The sequence below is a fragment of the Parus major genome, chromosome 4A, assembly GCF_001522545.3.
Source record: "Parus major isolate Abel chromosome 4A, Parus_major1.1, whole genome shotgun sequence".
Taxonomy (NCBI): domain Eukaryota; kingdom Metazoa; phylum Chordata; class Aves; order Passeriformes; family Paridae; genus Parus; species Parus major.
This window is the reverse complement of record NC_031772.1, coordinates 16,334,859-16,349,351: the sequence shown is the minus strand read 5'-3', so window position 1 is coordinate 16,349,351 and position 14,493 is coordinate 16,334,859. Positions and strand designations below refer to the sequence as shown.

General features: G+C 43.7%; 1 protein-coding gene across 1 annotated transcript; it reads left to right on the top strand.

The window, feature by feature from the left end:
- The first annotated feature begins 55 nt into the window (after nt 1-55).
- DNAAF6 (dynein axonemal assembly factor 6) lies at nt 56-9,160 on the top strand. The gene is made up of 7 exons (XM_015626168.2): nt 56-81; nt 974-1,088; nt 2,781-2,844; nt 3,918-4,023; nt 5,878-5,974; nt 6,788-6,873; nt 8,368-9,160. Exons 2-7 carry the CDS (start codon nt 987-989, stop codon nt 8,501-8,503), a joined length of 591 nt encoding a protein of 196 aa, XP_015481654.1. The 5' UTR covers nt 56-81; nt 974-986; the 3' UTR covers nt 8,504-9,160.
- Nucleotides 9,161-14,493: the final 5,333 nt, after the last annotated feature.

The window sequence follows — 14,493 nt, the reverse complement described above, 5'->3', positions numbered from 1 at the left end:
GCTGCGATTGGCTGTTGGGGCGTGAGGGGCGGGGCGTGTTCGCGTTGCTGTGGGGACGGGGGACGCGGCCGCGGGGCCGGGGTGCGAGACAGGGGACACCGGGATAGGGACACCGGGACAGGGGACACCGGGATAAGGGACACCGGGACAGGGGACACCGGGACAAGAGACACCGGGATAGGGACACCGGGACAGGGACACCGGGACAGGGGACACCGGGACAGGGACACCGGGACAGGGACACCGGGATAAGGGTGCGGGACAGGGGACACCGGGACAGGGCTGCGGTACAGGGAGGGTACACCGGGCCGGAGGTGCGGCGTTGGAGCCGCCCGACAGCGGGGACGCGGTGACGAGGATTTGTCAGTGCGGGTCCCTTCTCCCCCACCTGCGCCTGGAGCCGGGCCGGTCCGAAGGCCGGCGGGTGGGCAGAGGACTTTAGGAAGAGTTCTGCCAGGTCCCTCGTAAGGTTCGAGCTGTACTTGCTACAAAAGGCAGCTGAGCAATCGGTCCATAGTCTGGGCACAGAGGGAAAAGGCTTGGTATTATTCCCTCGGGATGACGGGGCCCGAGGGAGCAGCAGCTCGAGTGCTCGCAGGGGAAGTTTAGGTTGGATATCTGGGAAGATTCTTCTCTCAGATGGTGGTCGGGTGCTGGAACAGGATGCCAGGGAAGTGGTCACAGCCCCAAGGCTGACAGTGTAAAGAGCATTTGGACAACGCTCCCAGGCACATGGTGGGACTCGGGCTGTCCTGCACAAGGCCAGGAGTTGGACTCACCGATCCTGATGGGTTAATCCCAGCTCAGCATATTCTTTGATTTTATGTTCCATTTTCCATGTTTTGTCATCACACATACAGGAACTTGGCTAAACCTTTCCTTCCCAAACACACAGCAGGAAAATTGTGCTTTACAGGCCGTTCCAAGCACATTTGGTTCCTGCTTTATCTGTCACTTGTTTTTTTCCGTATAGGTGAGCAGTGGGTATGGATATTGACAGCGTGTTCTCAGGCTCTTCTCTGCAGAGCCTTGCCAAACTGCTCCGTGATGCTCCAGAAGAGGATGATAATGATGATGACGATGATGTGGTGAGCCTTTCATAAGAGTTGCTGCTTTTTTTACATATTGTACCATAGCCTTATGCTGTTAATTAAGGAGAACCAAATCTCTTTTTCTCCAGAGTGAGTAGAAACAGGATGAAAATCTTAGAAAGTTTTGGACTGACTGAAACAGCTCGAGGATACTTTCTGAGTAACAAGCTCTTGAGGGAGATAATGAGCAAGATGCCCCAGGAAAACAAGAAAACATTGTGAGCACAACATAGGAGGGAGGTTTAGTTTTTCAGCCTGAAGGAAATGAGAACGTGGAGTTGAAAGAGCTTTAGATACTTCAGCCTTCCCCCTACATTTCCCTGAACTCTGCTGGAGATGAAGGCAATTGCAGCCACATATGAGGGGGAAAATTTGCTTCTCAATTTCTGATTAAGGACCAAAATATCCAGAGGCAACTGAGTGTATTAATTGTATATGTCAGGCATTGAAAACTGTAGAGATAATTGATCACTGAAGTACAGTAGGTATTTTGGTGGTTGTAAAACAGGGAAAGGTGAACAATCATTCTAAGGTGTACAATCTGAATGAATAATGAGAGAAATATCCAAATGTATTCTTTTATATCAATTCCTCTCAGCAGCAGATGAAAATCCCAGTGTTTGGAGAACATGCATTATTCCTGCAACATGCAACACCTGCTTTTATCTAGGCCTGCCTGTGTGCTGGGAAGAAATATTGCCAGGAGCCCCACAGGTGCCAACAATGTAGAAGGCCTCTGTGAAAGCTCAAAACTTTGCCAAGTCTCTCAGGATTTTCAAAAGATCATATTATGAATAAAAAAAAACCCAGATAACAAAAATGGCAAATGCCTGAGTGTTCCTCCAAATCAACAAAGAGCTGGCCAGGCCCAGTAGTGGCACTGCAATTAATATTTGGGATAAAAGGTGTGCCTATTCCTTGAAGTTTTCTTTCAGTGGGTTGTAGATGTGGTCCTTCACACTCCAACTATCCTCCAGCTGTTTAATGCCTGCCTTTTAAACCCTGCATTATGGCTGTACATCTCTGCAGTAAACATCCTGATTTTAAAAATAATTTGTTTACATCTTATTAATAAAATGAATGACACTTCAGAGACAGAAATGGAAAATTGCCATGAGGGATGTCAATTAAGTCTGAGTAAATCTGGGTAAATTGAAATCTTTATTTTGATTTAATTTAATGCTCTGTGCATATGAGGCTCTTTTATTGAACCGAGGAATCTTCATATATAGAGAAATTCCTCACATTGGCCTATTAGCACTAAATTGATTCATAATTAGAGGAAAATGTTGTTGCCTCATGATCTCTACTGTAAAAAGGAATCCAAATGCTGTGATGGGGCTTTCATGTAGCACCCTTGGTTTCCTGTAATATTTTCATGGCAGGCAAAGCATGGAAATTCTGCCAAAATGCCATGGAAACCAAAACTCACAAAGCACATCTGTCTGTATTACTGGGCTTCTGTGAGTCCTGCTTAAACCCTGCGTGTCAAGGTCACTTTCTGCTTTGTAAGAGTGAAGAAAAGAGAATATTCAGTGGTTCAGTCATAAAACTGTGGGATAATGTTTCTTCAATTCTATTGGGGATTTGTTTGACCTTAGATAATGTGTTGTATTTACTGACATTATGGTTGTAACCGAGCTTGGCTCTATAAAAATTGATTTAAGATGTTCTTGCCTTTCTCTGCAGCCACGCTGTTCTGTTGGTTCCATGACTCCTGGCAATGTTGGACCAGTAAAGAAAGAAACCACCAGTAAGGAGGAGTATTTGTGTGTTTTGGCATTCAGTCTCACGTCAGCAGACTGCAGCAGCTGTAGTAAGATACCACCGCAATAAAAGAGTGGTCACTGACCTTTGAGATGGGCAAAGCATGACATTTCTCACAATCACACTGTAAAATTATTCCTTTCCTGAAAGCTTAACTCTTAAAACATGCAAAGAGAAGCAGAAAGGGTAATGCCAGAGCAGCCTCCAGTGGAGATGAGAACAGCTCAGTGCACAGCCAGGGGCTGCAGGGATCATAACTGAGCAGCACAAGCTCCATATAAGTATTCAGGAAAGACAGAAAGATAGTTTTAGTAAAGACTTGGCAAGGTTAATGTTAAGTTTTTTGGAGCTGATGCTGTCACATGATTGAGCAGTTTAGTTAAGAGCCCTAAGAAAGGCCAACAAGGGCCAGGGTGAGTTTTGCAGGAAAAGAACTGTGGCAAATATAATAGCTTATTTTTGCTCGGAATTCCAACAATAACCAGAGATTCTACTCTAAAAAACTTCAAGTTTCACATTTACCAGCTTGCTAAAATAATATTTTTCCATGCAGGACAGACATTAACCATATTATTCTGCCAATAAACTTTCATATGTCTTAAGCACCTTGTCTGGACTGTGCCAAATGGGAAGAACTGGATTTCTATGTGAGGAGGTGGTCCTTTTGTGAATGACTCTGCTCACTGAAAATCTCATGTCAGGGAAGATCAGTATTTCATCTCTCTACACTTTACTGATTTTGAAGTGCTAGATATTATATGCCAGAAAGGAGGATTTCCAGGAAATAAAGGTTGGGTAAAGGAGATTTAAGAAAGGAAAACATTCTCCTTCTGTAAATCCTCATTCATAAGATAGTGAGGTGAAGAAGACTGTAATCATTACCTAGAATGCTTTTAATGTAAAGACTTTTCTAAAGACTAGAAATACTTTTCTAGGCTTTAGAAATGGCTTTTCTTCTTTATTTTTTTCATTCTTGAAAAATATTCTAAGCTTTCAGCAAGCCTTGAGGAACAGAGACGTTTCAAAATGTGTCACTGTGATTTTTCTCCTCACTTACAGGTACTTTTCAAGTGAAATCTGAAAACAAGAAAACCATTTGGAATACAGAGGAGGTCCCAGAAGGATCTGAATTTGATGATACCTGGGACCCTAGAGAAAAGCCAGAGTAAGAGAGCTGAGACTGCCTGTGTGGGCTTTACATAGCATTAATGGAAATGAGAGTTAAACAGCATCTACAGCCAGCTGAAAGGCTTGTGTCGTGCAAGAAGAAAGGAAAGATATCAGTGTTGCATCTAAAGCAACATGTGAGGAGTGGTTTTAACCCCTCTCTTGAAATCTTCTGATCTCAGAACAGAAACATAGTGTTGGTTTTTCCCATCATAAGTTTATGTGCAGTGTCAGTTACTTGTATAAAGTGGGATTAGAAGGGGAAGTAGGTCAGAAAAACGATTTATTAACTTTAAAATATGCCATTTGTGTGAAATACCTGCTTTTTCCTGCTGCAACTGAGATGCATCCATTTCTCCATACTCATAAATTCATAAAGTACTCCAATGTATATTTGCATTTCAAAGATTTAAGCTCTTTAGAGACAAATAGTACTGCAGGAAGAAAAGCTGTGTGCAGGCAATTTTGAGCTCTTAAATCTTGTCATTCAATCTTAGTCTGTCAAAGCACAACTTAATACCAGAGCCTTTTCCCTTGCTCATAGAAAAACAGTAGCAAAAATATTCTTGAAATCAGGCATGTAAATTGTAGTTTGTAGAGGTCAGAAAGCCCTGAGGGACAGTCCATAAAAGCAGCTTTTGCATTTCCAATCCATGTTTCAATGCCATGTCCTGAAGTGTTAAATACTGCAGCAGATGGACTGTAGCCCATGAAGCTGCACATTGTGCACCAGAATCTTCACTTTTTCCTGCAGGAAAGTCAGGACAGGAGGTTTTCAATTTCCCAATTAAACACAGGACTGTAGCCCACCTGAACAGGGACTCAGCCTTTCTGAAAATGAGATTTTCAATTTCCCAGTTAAACACAGGACTGTAGCCCACCTGAACGGGGACTCAGCCTTTCTGAAAATTATTTGGATTTCACCCTCACGCACAATTGTCCTTGAAATGACCACCTGTCAGGTACAGGACACACTCTCTCTCTATTGTGGGCACAAAGAAGATTTTCTCGTGCCATCCTTTGACCCTTCCCCTCTGCAGTGCTTCTCCAGCCTCAAGCAGTTGTGCCCCATGTTGCACAGATGAAGAGAGAGTACAAGTCTTTCTAATAGTTCATCAAATGAAGCAAAGAAAATGTCCTAAAAGGAAAACAGATGGCTACAGAGGTGCATCCAGAGCTATTAGACACATTTGTCATTGACTTAGGAATTATTACATATGCAGATGCACACTGGAGATATGAAAGACTTTCTAATAGCTTAGACAAGTGATCCACCCCAGTAATTTTGCTGAACTTAGTAGGAGTAGCATATGTTATAAATACAAATTCAGTTTTCATTTCCTCGTTCATTAATTACCAAGAGCAAGGGAATACGTGATGCTACATTTTGTAGATGTGAAGGAGAAGAAAATAAATGTTGGCTGAATGCAAAACAACTACAATCTGGCTTAGAGCATTATGCTTAGGCTGCAAGAATATCCTAAAGGACAGAGCAGAGCACATGTAATAGACATCCCCCTTTTCAGATCCATTCCCCAGGGGTTTGTGGTGTTTGACTGGTTGATAAGCATCGTGTCCACTTAGGGAGCGTTTCCTGCTCCTGCAAAGGCTGGTGAGGGAAGCAGAGGCAGCATGGTGAGTGCTTTGGGAGGTGGAGTGGATGATCTCCACCTGTCTTCCAGCTGTCTCAGTCATGGCTCTGAACAGAAACCCAGTGCAGATGGATTGGAGCCTTGAAGGGAGCCTGCAGAGGAGGAGAGACAGTGTGAGAGGGATTTTCAGTCCTCTGAGAATCACAGTCTCCTTTCATCTCCTGCTCCAGTATTACGAGGCAATGACTTCTCTTTGGCAGGTATGAGATTTCATTCAAGCAGCATGTGGGAACAGAGGATGTCTTCTTTGGGATGACTGGGAAAGACCCCTCCACTGCCTGCTGTGAAGATATAGTGGTGAGCTGAGCCTGGAGCTCTGATCCCTTCTTTGTGCTCTTTCTCTGCCCTTTTCCATCCTCCCTGCTTTTTGAGGGACAGAATGTAAACACCAAGCTCTACTGCTGCCTTTGACCTCCTGTAGCATTCTCTTGTGATTCTCCACAAGAAGATTGTGGAGATTGCACACAAGAAGATTCCATTTGTAGATTTGTACTTGCTGACCTGAGGAACTCTTGTATCTCCTCAAGGACCAAGTGTACTCAAGGGAAACTGTGCAAATGCATATGCCCCATATAAACTTATAGGGAATAAAATGTAGCTCTAAGGTGAAGTTTCATCTTGGACACAGTTTTGGAGAGGAGAGGGACTGGGAAGAAGATTTTTTTCATCTTCCTGCTTTTTTTACAAGGTGTGTGGGCTAGCAGAATGCTACAATGCTGACAGCTTTAAGGTTCCAGCTATCAGATCCTGCCTCATCATTATATAATCAAAGACCTCCCTGGTTTCTGAGCTCCAGGACAGAACTGCTGTGTTATCTTTCTAGCAGAAGTAAACTGCCCCTGCAATACACAAAGCCTGAGGCTTTTGCTGGATGTTGAACACCTGTCAAGCACATTAGCAGCTCAGGATCTGGAAGAGAATAGGATATCAATACACATCACTAAGCTATTGAAAGCAGTCATTATCACTGTCGTATTTTCTCTGATACAAATTACCTACTCAAAACGTTGCTCTTTGATACTACCATTGAAATATTCATGAAAATGAGTTATTTTATGGCTTTTAGGGCAACATATGTAATCACAGCTTTACCTCTGCCCATCATTTTAGGTTAAAATCAAGCTGCCAGAGACAAAGTACTCAGATATCACATTAGACATCCAGGACAAGGTTCTTGACCTTCGAACTCCCAAAAAGTAAGTGTAGCACAATTGATAGAAGTACAGTTAATATCCTGTTTGAAATGGGGTTTAGCCAAGCTTTTAACTGCAGTCTGTGTGGAAAGCAAAGCTGAAGACTGTACTATTAATTGCTCATGAAAAATAAATATTCATGAGCATAGTCCATTCATAGGTGTACAATCTGCTGGCTTTGAATCTGTGATATTGTCCAGTAAAAAGCTTTAGGACAGATTTTGGCTATTTAAAGAACAAGGCTTCAAGGGCTCAAAACATCTGGAAAAAAGCTGCCCAAGGTCTTGAAAGACTTAGTCTAGTATTTCTAAGCACTAATTTGTACAAATGTATATGACTGAAGATGGTAAAAAAGTCCAGATGAATTTTCAGTAGCTGAAAGCTAAATTATGGACATATCCAAGCACAGATGCAGAGATGGAAATGTTACAAGGTTCAATCTAAAGAGATTTCCTTTGATTTTTTTTTTTAATGGGGCTATTTCAAGCCTACAAAGATAATCAACTGACTGATACACTCATGGATTTCTCAGTCTTCCTCCATCTCTCCCTCAGTGTGCTATTCCCCTGCCTGACATTTCCAGATAATTCCCATGTCTGTTTTGCTCAAAGTCCTCCTTCACAAAGATTGCTTTCATAAGGAACCTTAATCCTCCCTGGGCTGACTTGCTGCACTGAATGGGATGTGGGCAGATCTATATGTGAATGGCCTTCTGCAGATAAATTCAAGGTGCAGGCTGTGGATTAAGGCCTAAATAAGTCCCCAGTAGACTAACTATAGAAAAGCCATTTTTCTCTGCCAAAACCAGGCAGAGTCAGTTACCCTGTGCTTGGTTTTCACCAAGGATGCAACAGGAGTGGAAGAAGGTTTGGGAATGTTAGTTTTGAAACTGGAAAGTTGGGAGGAATAATTGTTCAGTTAATGACTTGCCGAACCTGTGGGCAGTAAAAGAAGTAGCTTAATGCAATGCTGCAGATGTAGGAAAACCTCAGCATCCTTTTCCTTTTGCAATTCTATCTTTTTGGTGACTCAGATCTGCCATTATATCCTCAGTACCCAGCTGTCTCTAGTCACAAGCATAGCAAATAAAAAGTTCACCATAAATCTGATGGTTGCTTGGGTACAGCTTGAACCAGTGCTGCTTTCACAAATATAAGTGCAAGTCTTCTCAGTATGAAGGAAACAATCAAGATGTCCAGTTCTACATCCTGAAAAACTTTGTTCTCCCACAGATGGGTAGGAAAACTCAAAGCAACTACTTCCAGCTCTGTAGTTCTGGGGCTGCTTCTAAGCCAAGCAGCTTTTAAATGATGGAAATTATTCAGTCTTGCTGTGTGTGAGGTATTGCAGGAACCCCACAACCTGTGACAATAATGAGATCTATTGGAATAACATTCCCTGGCATACTGACTGAGGAATTGCAGGAGTAACTTGCAATGACAGCTCAACTGCTCACCTGATCTGAGGCACTGACATTCTCTGTGTCCTCTTTTACAGGAAGCTGCTGCTGCACCTCCCCTACCCTGTGAACAGCAAGGAGGGTAGAGCTCGATTTCTCTCTGAAGAGGAGATCTTGGAAGTCACCTTGAGAGTATCAAGGAAGTTTGATTTCATAAATTTTTCTGATGGATAGAGAGATGGATAGAGAAAGTTTGCAAAAAGTAATGTTCTAGTTTGAAGTCTTTTGGAAACCCAGCTTGTTCTGAAATAGTAGATTTTTTTTCCCTTGAACAGTCCAGGGGAATGTCTCTGGAGAAATGAGTCAGGAGGAACACAGTACCCACAGGTTCTAACAGCTGATGCTGTCTGGCTCTTACACTGCCCTGGTTAACTTTGTGCATCCTTCAGTCTGACACAGACCCTGTGAATCAGAAAGTGGGAGATTTCAGTTCTGTAAGCCAGAAAAAGCCTTTTGTGTGGCTGTGGCTGAGAAGTAGCACAGTGAGGCTCTGGACAATGAGTCTGGTGCTTTGGTACCATTTCAAGACTTGCAGTGTCCTTGAAATGTGCTAATGTCCTTGCTTGGTCTCCAGTGCTGGGAGTGCGGCCAGTTCAGAATCTTCTCTTGCCTATTTCTTGGTGAGAAGATCAAAGTTCTTCTCTTCCTCCACATCTGAGGCTCTTTTATACTGGCAGAACAAGTTAACCAGCTATAGTTGGATTGCTGAACATCTCAGCTCTTTTGAACAGTTTTTTGACAATTTATGGCTCAGTGTTGTCTGTTCATTTGCTGTCCCTCCACCTATTTTTCTGATCTTTCTTGATTAATAAAATAAGAGGTTCTAAGGAACAGTTCCAATTATCTTTGAGTCTGCCTTCTCTATATCATGTGAAAGTTGAGATAAGAGGAATTTTGCATAACAAAGCTTCTCTCAGAGGGCTGAAATGCTGCAAAATCTGTTCTTTGGCCTTCAAGTCCAATCTGGAGATACAGAGATGGATAACCAAGGTGTTTCTTTCAGTAGCTGCAGGGCAAATATATTCATTTAACATTGTTTGTCCTGCAGGAAATACTTGCTCAGTGATCAAAGTGGAGAGGACAAGCAGGCCCTGGCATGTTAAAGGTACACTCAACCAAAAGCCTGTGTGTATTTTCAGAGGAAAATGGCTTGAGTCCTGCATTCTTCTGGGGTGGAAATAGGAGAAAATAATTGACCAGCCAGGCTGCAGACAGCACCCATGCAGCTAAATTTGTGGCAGGCTGTAATGAGAAGCTGGATACTCCATGATGGATTGCAGATGCTGACAGTGAGTTTCAAGGTGTGGTCACAGTACATTTGTAATATACTGTGTTATAACTCCAGGACAAATTAGGCTGATGTCTGGACATTTCAACCACTTCCCTGAAAAGTGAACCATTGCTTGGGTCAAAATAATCCTAATCAACTTCTGCTTTAGCCTTAATGCACTGGAAAGCAGATACTTCAGTTATGATTCATCACAAGCTATGAAATGTGCTGGTGACACTCAGGGGCTACTCCAATTGGTATCTGCTTAAGTTTCCATAAATTAGATCTGAATGTCTCTTATTCCAAGGCTGTGGTTGAGCAGGACAATGTAGATGTATGAGAAAAGGCTGACATCATTCCTCCTGACTCAGTTTTTCCCTCCTGTGCTTGCCAAACAAGCTGTTTCTTGGGAAAAGGTTGTCTTTGTGGTCCCTAGACAATATGCTGCTTAATTTTTGCATTTCTTATACATGTTACAAGAAAAGTGTAAGCTATTTATATGCATGTGGAGGTAACATTTGTCCAAATTAATTCAGTATATCCACAACTCTTCTGAGCCCTATGCCAGTGCTCTATCCACAAGGTTATATTGCCTTTTTAATTGGCAGTAGTAATTTACTAAGCCTAAATCATCGAGTTCTGCTTAATTTAATGTCAGTGTTTGATACTGAAAACAGTGATGATTCTGGCTCATTGTGCCTCTCCCCAGTGTTTTAGTTTCCTCTGGAAATGAGCATATGCCACACTGGTATCCGTATCATAATTTATCTCCAAATATTTTTGAACCTGAGGGCATTTTATCAGCATTCAGGAGACAAAAATCTGAGGTAAGTATGTTCTGTACAAAAGCCAGCTGCAGAATAGGAAAGGGAAGTACAAATTTCTATTGCACAAGGGGGAGGCTGCAATGTGATTTCTTGCACCTGCTGGCCACTCACTCTGTGCATCCACCTCCAGGCTCCTGTAGGTCATCAGTCAGGGGGACCTGGCAGGTTGGTGACACTGAATAGGAAAAGGTTGATATCCTGGCCAGGGGGAGGCTGAAATCACAGAGTGAGGATAGAAGAACACAGGGAATAAACTCATAAGCAACCAGACTTTGTGTGTTCCACTCAGGAGAAGCTCTACTGCTCTTTTCACTAAAGTGGGGACACTGCTTCGGGGGTGGGAAGTTTGCTGGGCAGGATTCACTGCCTGAAAGCACCATCATCACCTGGAGAGCCTCTCACATTCTCACTTTTTTCCTATCAAGGACACAGAGGCTGCCCTAGGCAAAATTTTGAGGTTTGGGGTTTGGATTTTTTCCATATATCCTCCCAAAAGGAAGCTGGTTAAAACGACTCATGGGTTGTCAAAATTCCCAGGGATCTGGAGGCTACTGCCAGCTACAAGAGCTGCCTTTTCTGCACAGGCTTGAGGGCAGCTTTGCACTGTCAGAAATCCTCCAGGAGATGAACCCCCTTTGCTTCTGAACATCAGCGCTGCTGCCGAAGTGCCACTCCAGCACCTGCAAGCATCTTAATTAATCAAAATTATAAGCCCAGTTAAACAACCCAGCCATTAAGCCCCAGCCATTAAGCATCATCAAGCTTTATTTGGTTCCCATAAGAAGCAGCTTGATTAAATGTATTGCAGTTAAGTAGAGGGTACTGGAGATATGGAACTGAGATAGAGGCTTGTTTGCAGTAGTATCCCAATAAACTGCAGGTTCTCATCTCACCTTGTCACACATTCTGTCCTCCAGCTGTGGTTGCAGAGCCACCATCCCCATTTTGACTTGTTCCTGCCTTCTCTCAGAACTATGGTGGTGTGCTAAAATGCACAGCCCAGCTCACTCTCTGAATTTCACCTCTCTTCAAATTCCCCTTTGTCCACTTACTGTCCTGGGGCCAAGATACTTGCCTCATTCTGTAGCTTGAGGAAGAGAAAACCCAGGTGAGGTGCTCCTATAAACACCCAAGACAGTGCAAGAATTTAAATTATTCCCTTAAACCTGTAGGCTCTCATTCTCATCTTCCTCCAGGTCTGCTGTTGATATCATCATATACCCCATCTATTTGTCTTAAAAGACTACTTCATTTTTCTGCTATTCAGTTTAAAGTCTGTATCCAGACTTTGTGTACTTCTTGCACTGTGTGAAACACTGCTTTATCAGTATATCCTTCCCTCCAGACAAAGTTTATCTAAAATGACTAAGCTGTACCTACGTGTACAGACAAATCTGTCTCCCTCATGCTGGAGCAGCTCCTTTTCAACCTGCTGGTGTTGGTGTAGACTTTTTTACCCTCTGTCTGCAGCACCTGCAGCACCAATTCCTCCTTGTTCTCTGGGATCCCCTTCAGGAGCTGCTGCCACAGACAGTCATTGTTGTCTGCCCGTGGTCCTGGCTCCAGGGAAGGTGCCTGGAATATGCTGGGGGCTGGTTTATTTTTTTCCTGTGATCTTCACTAACAGGAGGTGATTTGTCTCTTGGTGTCTCTCTTTGTGTCTCTCTTCATTCTGTTTTCTCCTTCGGGCAGAATTCACTTTCAGATTGTGATGAATTCATCAGAGGATGGTGAACAGCATCCCTGTTTTTCCCTTTCCCTCACGATTGTTTGTTCTGTGCTCTTTTCAGGGGACTCTGATGTCTCCTTTCCTAAGTGCTTTATCTCCCTGGATTGTTGTCACATCAGGACATTTCTCACCAGAGCCTCCTGGCAGGTTGCAGTTGACAAATCTGACCCTTGTTGGATGTGCCTAATTTGGGTGAAGTGTGAGATTCATTTCCCCTCACTCAGATCAGTGCTGGCTGAAGAGCTCTGTCCTTCCTTGATGTGTGTCCTGTCTGTGAGGGTGGGAAGGGGACACAAGCACGAGCACCAGGGACAGAACCTGGACCACAGCACGAAAGCAGCAGATGCTGCAGGCTGTGTGAGGAGTGCTGACAGAATTGAGAGGCCTCATGAGGCCTTGCTTCAAATGTAGCCAGTACCACACGTGGAATCTGGTTGTGAAGAAATTAACCAAGTCAGAAAAAGCCAGAATCATTCAGAATTTCAGCCTTCCCCAAGGCCTGAAAAGTTTCTCTCTGCTTCCTGATGTGCGTCCCCACGTCCCAGATGAATACTTACAGAAGTTTCTGAAATCCACCCCAGGGCAACAGTGACACAGGCAACACAGGAATGCCTTTGGTTTTGGAGTACTTCTCTAGATCCGTATGAATCTTTGATCATTTGGGACTTTCTCATCTCAAGGCCTCCCTTTCATCTTTTTTCTCTGCCTTCACACACTCATTTCTGAAGAGAAGATCATAGGAAGTTGCCAGAACGATAGCAGATACTGTCCACCTGCAGTCCTTAGAGACCATCTCTCTGTAATTGGGTGTCTCCTTTGTGGCTTCCAGCAGCCTGGAAATTCACTTCTGATGCTGATCAATATTTTCTTTAACCATGCCATTTTAACTTGATGGTATCACAACCCAGCAAACACTGCCAAGAGTGCTGTGTGGTATTTACTGAAGCAATTCTCTGATTCTATTTGGCAACCTGTCTCCTGCAGCTGCCGAGCAGAGAGAAAAAGAGCCACACACCCCTTCTGGAAAACTCTTGTCATGTTGGACAGCTGTGAAAAAAGGAACAGGATAGGAATGGAGATGAACATAGCTGATTTTGTTAAGTCATCAGGTGATGTGGGCAAGGCAGACATTTGCCAAACAGTGGTAGATTAGGAACTGTACAAATGTAAGCACCAATACTTGAGTTTAATGACATGGTGAGCTCTGTGTGGGTTCCACCCCTCACAGGGGCCCAGGTAATGAGAGTTTATATCAGCCCTGGGGCTTTCTGTGACTGGGAACCCTGGTGATGGGATCTCCTGACTCAGATTCCTGTAGCTGTGTCCCCAGGCTGCTCTTGGGGGGTACTGTGGCAAGCTGGCAAGTTTATAGAGGGGAATGAGGGAGTGACTTCACCTGGGAGAGTCAGCTACACCTTTTCTCACCTGAGCTGAGCCCAAGGGACCCAGAGGGCTCCATCCAGGAAGAGTTAGGTGACAAAGAGCAGCTCTGTGAGAAACTAGGTGAGCAGGGGCTGTGTTTAAGGCAAACTAAATGGTGGGTGTGGAGACTCTGGAAGTGATGAAGTGATGTGAACTGCGCAAAAGCAGGAGAAGAAAGACATTATCAAAGTTTCTTCAAAACCACTGTGTTGAAAGGGAAGTTCAGAGCAGACAGCCACCCTGAGCTTAGGGCTGATGAGATACCTTTTTTAGAATGTCACCAGCACTGAAAATCCTCTGCTGAAAGAAGCTGTGGGAAGGGGACTGTGCCTGGAATAGCTATGAGGTTCCCAAGAGGGCCAGAGCGCTTGGGTCATGGAGATTTATTGGGCTGGGAACCTTGTCTCACTCTGGGGGTCAGACTAAGCTGGCCCATTGCAATTACTTTTATCAACAGCAGATGAAAGGGGAATTGGTGTTGGGAGTTCATGAACCCTCTCAAATGCTCCCAACAGCCCGAGTCTCTGTGCTGTCCTTGCAGCACCTATTTCTGGGTAAGCAGAGTCAGTGTGTGCAGTGCCTGGGTGACAGATTGCTGTGCCCTGACCTGGAACAGGGGATGTCACATCTAGTTTTAGGCCTACATGCATATGCATGCTTGCCTCCATCCTTTTCCCTATTTAGAGCAGTCTGTGTTTATTAAAAAAAACAAAACACCAAAACAACCCTAAAAAAACAAAAAAGCCCACCCACAAAAATAAATACCACAGTCTTTTGCTCTAAATCAAATCTAAATTATCAGTAGGTAAACAGATAAATGAGGGCATTAGAATTGTTCTTATTCTGGAGCCAGGTGCTATCTTCAGACCAGGGGTAGGGCATCCCTTGGATGAAAAGTTTCACAAAGATTCTGCAA

Bases quoted from the DNA above. Each gene is read 5' to 3' on its own strand.
- DNAAF6 (XM_015626168.2), top strand. From the start codon at position 987: ATGGATATTGACAGCGTGTTCTCAGGCTCTTCTCTGCAGAGCCTTGCC. The intron at 1,089-2,780 runs GTGAGCCTTTCA...CTTTCTCTGCAG, and splicing joins ATGATGATGACGATGATGTG to CCACGCTGTTCTGTTGGTTC. The intron at 5,975-6,787 runs GTGAGCTGAGCC...CCATCATTTTAG, and splicing joins CCTGCTGTGAAGATATAGTG to GTTAAAATCAAGCTGCCAGA.